This window comes from Hipposideros armiger, unplaced genomic scaffold, assembly GCF_001890085.2.
Source record: "Hipposideros armiger isolate ML-2016 unplaced genomic scaffold, ASM189008v1 scaffold_918, whole genome shotgun sequence".
Taxonomy (NCBI): Eukaryota; Metazoa; Chordata; class Mammalia; order Chiroptera; family Hipposideridae; genus Hipposideros; species Hipposideros armiger.
The window spans coordinates 438,410-447,903 of record NW_017732268.1 but is presented as its reverse complement, the minus strand read 5'-3'; the positions used below and the strand labels follow the sequence as shown (position 1 = coordinate 447,903).

Sequence of the window (9,494 nt, the reverse complement as noted above, 5' to 3'; positions counted from 1 at the left end):
GGTTGTGTGTGCCCTCCTCTTGTAGTTGAGCCTTGGTTGATAATTGCACATCAATGGGAGGGACTGACCCTCAGGCTCACTGGTTGTGAGGACTGGCCTTGACTGCAGCGGAAGAGTTGTGTAGGGGCTAACCCTACAGAGCAGGATCTGCCTCAGCAAGACTCTGGTGTCTGCCCGATGCACCCCATGGGTGTGTTGTACTTGGAGGCAGCTGGGTGATGCTTCAGCTCGTTTTGAAGCTGGTCACTGGGGGCGCAGCCCCAGGACAACCTTGGAGGGGATCCACTGTAGGTCTACTTCAGCTACAGCCCATGCCCCACCCGGGGCCACCCAGTGGGAGCCATAAAGAAATTTACAGATGGCTGCCACCTGTGCTGTGCTTGGAAGTGCCTTGAGAGGCAAAGCTGCGAATCCAGGCCGGCTGCCGCTCATGTCGGCTTAGGGCTGTTCAGCCAGAGGTACAGGACATGCTCAAGCCAGATGCTGCTTGTCTGGGTTCCTTGAATCTCTGAGACACCCTAGGCAAGTCTGTAGCTTGAGCCAACGCAGGCGGTCTGCATGAAAAAGCCACTGAAAGCGGCCTGTGTGTGCTGGAAAGTTGGGCGGAGTCAGATCTCAAATTGCCAGGGCGTGGCAAATGAACAGCGCAGACTCAGATATGGTGGCCACCTGTGTTTGCATGCTGGGAAGGGGAAGGGCTCAGCAAAGAAAGCCTGCACCAGCTCCCCTGTCCAGGAGACTGCTGACCCTCCAGCCAGGTAACTCAATTCCCCACCGTTTGTTCCTGCCGCCTTTTTAGTTGCTGCCCCAGCACTGGAGCTCAGAGTGAGTGATTCCGTTGGTGGGTAAGTCCACGCACAGTCCCTTTAAGAGGAGCGCCTATGCGTGCAGCTGCAGTCTCATTCAGTCACTGTCTGCGCTGGTTTTCACAATAAAAAATTATAGGGACTTCTCTCCCCGGCACTGGAATCCTGGGCAAGGGTAGGGCTGGGATCTCTCGCTCCTCTAAGGGATAGCCCTCCCGATCCTTAATGGTCACACATGGGTGTGGAACCAGCCTGGTCCACGTTTCTGACCTTCCTACCATTCTGGAGATGGTTTCTACTGCACATCCTTAGTTGAAAGGCTTCGTTTCAGCTTGATTTTAGGTGATTCTCAATAATGGTTGTTTTGTAGATTAGTTGTAATTTTGATGTGGTTATGACGTTTACCTACTGCGCCATCTTGGTTCTACCTCTTCTTTTCTAATATAAACTTTTAGGACTATATTTTTTTCCTCCAAGTACTATTTTCATTATAGCATTTAATTTTCAATATGCACAGTTTTTAAAGCATTTGGTTCTCAGTATTTTCAAATTTTTATTATAATTTTGATTTGACCCATGAATTATTTTTGAAATGTGTATTTAAATTTCCAAAACATGCTTTATAAAATGAACTCTTTGTTATTAACTTTTAACAAAATTATTCTGTGGTCACGAATGAGGTCAGTATGAATTCAGTCCTTTGAAATTTGTGGAGAAATGCTTTGTGGCTTAGTATGTGGTAAATTTTTGTAAATGCACCCTGTATGCTTAAGAGCAATCTGCATACTCTGTGTTAGGTACAGTATTTTATACATGCCCCAGTATATAATAAAGTAACTTTGTTAACTATATGTTTCATATCTTCTCTATCTTTACCAATTTGCTATTTATTTAACCCATCAATAGTTAGGAAAGCTGTGTTTAAATGAATTGACCCGTTTCCTCTTATGATTCTATCAACTTTTACTTTATATGTTTTGAGGCTTTTGACATACAAATTTAGAATTCTTGTATCTTCCTGATGAAGTCAACTTTTTATAATTATGAAATTCTTTATTCTAAATAATTCTTATTGACTTGAAGTCTCACATGAATATAGCTACCCAAATTTTCTTTCACTTAATATGTGCCTGGTATATCTTTTTCCATACTTTTATTTTATTTTTTATTTTTTTTAAAGACTTTTTTTTTTTTTTAAGATGAGTATTGGGGAATCGGGGAAGGGGAGCAGACAAGTTGCTGTCCTTTTGTTCTTCAGTCTAGTTGTGGAGGATGTCGCTTCACTGGCCCATGTTGGTATTATCGTTGCGCTCTTCCCGGGTGAGGCAGTCACTCGCCAGCCATAGGACGACCGCTCACGGCGGCTCTTGGCAGCTCACGGGGGCTGCCGGCCACTCATGCTGGCTGCCAGCCACTCACGGTAGCTTACGGCAGCCCACTGCAGCAGCCCACTGCAGCAGTCCAGCTCCAGGTTGAGCTGTTGTTCACCATCTTAGCTGTAGAGGGTGCAGCGTCACTGGCCCTAATGTGGGATCCGAACCGGGGCCCTGCTGCCCAGAGCTGGCGTCCCAAGCCAACTCTTAAAGAACATGCCACTTGGCCAGCTCTTTTTCCATACTTTTATTTTCAAATGAGTAAGTTTTTATGTTTTAATATGTTTCTTATAAATAACATATAGCTGGATTTTTCATTTTTATAGAAAGTAATCTCTTTTTACTGGTGATTTAAATCTATATTTATTGAAATCATGAATACATTTGGACTTATCTTTGCCACCTTGCCTTCTGCTTTCCTTTTGTCTCTCTTTTTCCTTGCTTCTCTTTTCTTTTTTCTTGTCCTCTTTAGAGTGCCTACAATATTTACATGTTTTATTTGTCCATTTCTATACCATTTCCACCTTCTATGGCCTTGGATATAATATTCTCTAGTTCTATTTTTGTGGTAATTCTTAAAGTTTTAACAACTACATATAATTTTTTAAAGTCTAGGTAATTATAACACTCCTCCTGTTTGATACAGTGACCAAAACTTACATGCTATTTTGTCCAGTATTTTGGTTCTGTCTTTTTTAACTATCATAAATTAGAAATACAGTAAAACCTTGGATTGCGAGTAACTTGGTTTGCAAGTGTTCCGCAAGACAAGCAAACATTTCTAATACATTTTAACGTGGTAAACAAGCGATGTCTTGTAATACGAATAGTTTGTTTCTGGAATGAATTATGCTCACAAACCAAGATATTACTGTAATTATTTCATATATGACAATGTTTGTTTATATTTATTTAAAAACTTACCAATTTGTTTACTCACAACTCATTCTTGTATTAAGAAACACCCTTTTATCTCAAGTAATGCTTTTTTTCTTAAAATTTACTTTATTTGATATTAATGTAGCTACATTAGCTTTCTTTTGTTTGGTGTTTACATGATAATACCCATCCCCTCGTTGGCCTCCACCTTCCCTCAGATCACAGCAATTTTTTACTACCTTGTTAATACTGATTCATTCAAACAAATTTTTAATTTTCTGGTTTTTTTTTATTGTTGTCAGGAAGAAGGTTAATTCTTATCTAATCTTCTATTACTAGAAGCATAAGACATTCATCCCTTATTTCTTAAGAATATTTAATATGCTCATATGGTAGTCTGCCCCTAAGAAAGCCCCTGAGATCCCTACCTCTTAATATCCCCACCTTTGTTTAGTCCCCTCTCACATTATTCCAGGGTTAGTCTGTATGACTGGTAGAATTTGATAGAACTAATGGTGTCTTCACTTCCAAGATTAGATTGTAAATGATTGCAGCTTCTCTCTCGGCTGCTCTCTGGCAATGAGATCATTTGCTCTGGGGGAAGCCTGTTGTGAGCAGCCCTATGGAGAGGTCCATGTGGGAAGGAATTGAAGCCTCCTGCCAACAGCCATGTAAGTGAGCTTAGAAGTGGACCCTCAATTAAGTCTTCAGAGAATGTCTCCCTGGCCAACTGCTTGAGCACGACTTCAGGAGAGACCCAGAGCCAAAACCATCCAGGCTAAGCCATTCTAGATTCTTGCCCCTCAAAAACTTTGTGAAATAAATGTTTATAGTTTTAGGATGATTTGTTATGCAGCACTGGATAACTAATACAGCTCATTTTAAATTACTTGCCATCTAAGCCATTAATTCTACTCTTTTAGCAGTTGTTCAGTTTCCTTGTGTGTTCACATTCCCCTCAGCGCATGATCCATCTTGGCTGGTGATGTGTGTCACGTGGAGGGGCTGACTTCTAGGGCTTAGTCTGAGCACCCTCTAATAAGCCTAGGTTGAAGCTGTCATCCTTCAAGTGGACCGTTTTTGGCATTTAAATATGTACCTTCTCCAAGTAGCTGCTTTCAAGAGCTGTTAGGCTTAGTTATAATCTCTTGGTTCTTGGTATAAAATAATTGTAGGGGAAGAAGGGACCACACAAGGGCCAGACTGTCTGCTTATACCACCTAATCCAAGCTCGGATATTGCTCTGATTTTATCCTGCTGTCCCCAGCAAAGGCTGAGCTGGCTGCTGTACTTTTGATACTCAGTGTAACGGAGCAGGTAATGGTTCACATAAGTCAGTAAGAAAAAAAAAAGGGCACCTCCAAAAATCTTGTCCCCACCCAATATCCTGTTGCTGGTGCTTGGCCAGCTTTTTCTGTGGCCTGCAACTATCTCCTATTGTCCCAGGAGTCTTGTTTGTTTGTTTTTAGGTTTTATGTTTGACACATTCATCAATTTTCTTTTGGTCTCTGTGACATCTCAAAGGTTGGGTTCAGGGAAGAAAAGGTGACATTCTTGCAGGAACCAAAATATCTCATTCACCTTTTTATTTTTCCATTTCTTTTTTAAAAAATAATTTGTTAAAATTTTATTTCCCCATTTCTATTTCCTCCTTTGCATCAAATATCATTAAATAGGTATTCAAATATGCTTCTTAAATAAAATAAAAAGAAAACACGACCCTCTCAATTAATTAAAATAACTGCTTATGGTCTTCAGGAAAATGTGATAAGAATTTAGCATCATTTTACCCCAACTCACCTGAAATGGCTTCAGGAATGTTTCCTCCATTGCCAGTCTGCCATACTCAGTGAAGAGCTAGAAGGAAAATCACACACACGAAGAGAAGAGAAGAGAAGAGAAGAGAAGAGAAGAGAAGAGAAGAGAAGAGAAGAGAAGAGAGAGAACTTCAGTATCTGCAAAGTAGTTTTACTTCTTGGCTTTCTTCCATTCATATTTTTCCTCTAGCTGTAACATAATACTATATTATTAAGATTATAATAATAATTTTAAGGAACTAAATATTAGATAAAAACAGAGCTACAGTAATTAGATATTTTAAAATTAAGGTCATAAAGTATATTTTTAAAATAAAGTTTCCATTTTAAACCTAACACCTGTTATATCTAGAATAGGACAACTTTTTTGTAGGGAAGATGGGGAGAAGGAAACATGTTAAATGACCTTTCAAAGCAGAATTTGCATAATAAGACCAGAGAGCCATAAAATATTAGGGTATATTTACAAAAAGTTGTTACCTGAGGAAACTTAATGGCACAATGGCCTGGATTATTACAAAGAAATATATGCATTTGGCTTAAAATGCAAAAAATCAAACACACTGCTGTCTCATATTTTTATTGCTCCCAATTTAGAGGCACCATAGCAGTTTTTGGTTGCCAGGAATGTAAGGTTTTGGGGAACATAGACCTGAGGGGGTGACTGTGATTGGGCCTCTGGTGAGAGTTCCATTGTGATGGGCTGGGTGGGTTTTCCCATATATGTACAGAAAACACCACTTCATACATCAGAGTAACAAGCCACAGTGACTTCTCAGAGCTGGGAAAGAATGCTGACACAGAGGATGCCCAGACCATGCCCCTTTAGAAGAGCTTCCACAGTGCCACACTGCCTTTCCTGTGGGAGCTGCGGGAATCTAGAAAGCAACGGGTAATTACGAGGCATCTGATTATAGTGATTAAATCAAAGTCTGGAATATCATGTCTAAAAGACAGCTGGTCCAGGGATTAGACACTCTCATTAGAATCATCTACTAACATAAATTGAATTCACAGTGTTTTTTTGAGGAAGACTGAGATGTCATTTACATGAAAATTTTTTAATGCTCTCAGAAAAGATAATTTACTCAATATCAGTCCTTTTTTAGAAATCCCTAAACTGGTATTGACAGTGCCATGTCATTAACTTGGAAAATACTGTAATTGGCTAAGTTATAACACATGCCTGAAGAAGTAATTGCACTACTTATTGTAAGAAACATCTAACAATTATTCAGCATGTTGTCCATTTGTCATAAATGGTCAGTGATGTACATGAAAGAAATGTATTTTGGAGTAATGCTGGGTGTGAACTGAAATGAAATTTTCAGAATCACAGATCAGCCCGCTTCATCGTCCTTCGCTATCTGCACGGGGCCTTTATTGCCAAGATAAAATAATAGATTGACAGCAAAATGTACTAAAAATACGTAGAGGGAAACTACCAGAGAAGCAATAGGTTTTGCTACGTAATCAAGAATAACATGAATTTAAAGAGAGCAGAGAGTGTTACAGAGATGTGAACGACCTTTAGGAAATATCTAATCTTTTACTTATTTGAGATTTAAATGCTGCTTGGAGAGTCAAAAAAGCACTGAGCCCAGTCAGATGACCACAGCTTATCTCCCACTCTACCACTAATTAGCCACATGAATTTAGGCAAGTCATGTATTTACTTCAGCCAAATTTTCCTTATGTATAAAATATGAAGTATAAATTAGGTGTCACTGAGGTCTCTTTTAGAGTAAAATAGAATTCTTTGAGTTTATCATCAGGTAGCCCCTCATCGTTCTCAGGTCCACAGGGAAAAAAAGTCTGGCATACAACTGATGTCATACTAACAATTAAGTCCCTGACCTTAAGACTTCAACTTCACATTCTGGGTGATTTTTAAACCTAAGATTCTTTTTCCACTCGAATTTGCCATATATTTTCACATGCACAGGGCCGATAGCAAGTAGATTTATAGAAGCAAAGGAAATTTGAAAACTGAATTAGAAAGAACATAACCATACAAGGCTGGAACAAGAAATCTGGAAATAGGACACCTCCATTTGGTTATGTTTCTAAATCTTTCTGAACTGTTAAGTTTTCCAAGTAAGAGAAGACCCGACAAAAGCCTGAAGTTCCACTATATATGCTCAAAAGATGACCAGATGTTAACAAAGAACATAAACATTGTTACCTGGAGGTGCTGAAGATCATCTTCCTGGACATTTTGGGATAAGTTATATACCTTGATTAAGAAATAAAGTTAAGGTGAGAAAATAATTAACATCATCCTAAGCACTTTGTCATTCTCTATTTTTCTAAATATTAATTATCACCAACTTGAACTCTTTTACATATATTCGTTTACAATGATATTTATAAGACCTTAAGAGAGGAGTAAAAGAAGCTTGAGAGACAATAAACGATGTACAATGATCATAAAATTGTTCCAGAAGTGCAACAGCCACCTGCTCTGGAGGCAGAATATTAAAATTACTTAATGAACCTAATTTAACAATTAGTCAAAAAAATACTCCTTCTTACAAGCACACCCAAATAATGGCAATCTAAATCTGAGTAACCTATATATAAAACTGTCTTGAAAAATTATCTTGACTTCTTCACAACTGCTTGTCTTAGTTATATCTACAGAAAGTTTCATCACAATGAAGTTAGGTTCTGAACATCATGCTCACACCCTTACGCATATGCGTTGCTGGTTCATGAACAGATCACTGTATTAAGGTGACATTTTGGGCAGGAAAAATATCAGTGACTTCAAAGAAAAGTTAAGGGTGTGTATATTTGTATGTACTGATATAAACAGTATACTTTGTGTAGTTATTTAAATAACTGATCATTTCTCAGAAAATAACAAATAGTCACTACGAAGCACTTAGATTTTTCAGTGAAAATATTCAATGTCTTTATGTAAAATATAAACAGTAAATAATAAATATTAAAAAAGGCAAAGTCAATCTGGTTATAATTGGCTTGTATAAGTGGCTTATACTGTCAATTATGAAGGAATTAGATATGAAATCAGTATTTTAAAGGCTCATTCATTTAAGAAGTATATTGTTAAAAGCCAGTCAAGCATAGGTTATAATCATAGCTTTTTATCTTAAAGTCCTTTATAAAAAGAATTCAGTCTTCAGTCCACCCCCTCGTGGTTGTGCTAACCACGCATGATGCCCGCACTGCCGATTCAGTAGCTCCATTCTCGATACTCACTTATAAATTCAGCCTTCACTTACTCATTCTAACCACTTTGCTTTTGCTACCTTTTCAAACTATCTTACCTTTCTTTAATGGTCTGTTTCTTGTCTACTATCTCTTCTTGCTTTTTCCAGTAAATAGAAAATATTTAAAAATTGTCTTAAAAACCTTTTATGCTATGGGTTCTCTGGTTATAGTAAAACTCTCAAAGGACTTTCAGGACAACTTATAAAGCCTACAATAACCTCAAAAACAATACTTAAAAAAAGACAGTGAGAGAAAATAGGAAAGGGAAGGAAGATAAAAATTTTTATAAGAAGACATTTACTTTCCTAAATGTATATGAAGATGTTTTAAAAGCTGTGAACACATATAAATGATTTTTACATTTAGATATGTTACTACTAGCTATATAAAATAAAAACTTGCATTTATAAATCTTGTTTCACTAAATATAACTTGTAATAGGTGGTACCAATGTATCTGCATACATTATGAGGTTTAATATTATTGAGTTTATTGCAGGCTTTAAACAGCAAAAAAATTATCAATAAGATAATATAAGCTTTTCTGACTAAAGAAGGCAATTTAAAAACTGATCAGAAATTACATTATAGTAACAAAAACAATTCTACTCTGATAGAAATCATAAGAACTGGCATGCTAATTGAGCCAAATAATATATTTGATTTACCATTTCTGTTGTCTCATTCCCACACATATGTAGAAATACATATATTCATATTTTTAGTTAAAGAAACACCCATCAAAATGGATTATTTTATGCCATACCTGTATTGAGCTGATCATTGTACTAAGGGCAAATACTGTGGCCGAATCTCTCAGAGTTGACTGACTATCAAAGGTTCCCTGAGTATCCATCAATAGCACTGCAACCTACAGGCAATATCAAAATGTATTGATATTTTATAGAACATGTAGAACATTAGGGTTACCACAAAGTTAACACTATAAGGACTAAAGTAAACCATGGATAATGCATACTTTATTTTTTATATGTGCTATTAATGCCACAGAAAATAAAAATACTAATAAGCTGCCGAATGCTGTAATGATTAATTTTCACTGGTAATCTAACATAACAGAAACAGCACTGAAGCAAAGTATAGATGTTAGCTTGCTGATTTGCTCTTCTATTGTCTGTGATTCTACCTATCTTGTTCACTAGGAAGGTTAGTAAGGAACATGCAATAGAATGCTACCCAGTTCCCTTTTAAACTTCATGTAAAATGGTAAAAAATTAGTTTTCAAAATAGCCTTTTCAAGGATCCTGAAAAGTGGTAACTGTTGCAAGTGAAAAATCTATTTTCTTTAAGTAGACAACATACCTTTTTACCATCAGGTTTATTGATAAGGAAGATTTCACTCCATATCTGGATTCCTGTGGT

The 9,494-nt window shown here is 37.3% G+C and overlaps 1 protein-coding gene across 1 annotated transcript in view; it reads right to left on the bottom strand.

Annotated features, from left to right (window-relative positions):
• The window catches only part of ATL1 (atlastin GTPase 1), a 62,676-nt gene that overhangs the window by 28,030 nt on the left and 25,152 nt on the right, over positions 1 to 9,494 (bottom strand). Inside the window, exons 3-6 of the mRNA XM_019630466.1 lie at positions 9,435 to 9,491; positions 8,878 to 8,982; positions 7,061 to 7,111; positions 4,859 to 4,915 (exon numbers count right to left, since the gene is read on the bottom strand). Of these exons, the coding sequence (XP_019486011.1) occupies positions 4,859 to 4,915; positions 7,061 to 7,111; positions 8,878 to 8,982; positions 9,435 to 9,491 (270 nt within the window). The remainder of the gene's footprint in view (positions 1 to 4,858; positions 4,916 to 7,060; positions 7,112 to 8,877; positions 8,983 to 9,434; positions 9,492 to 9,494) is intronic.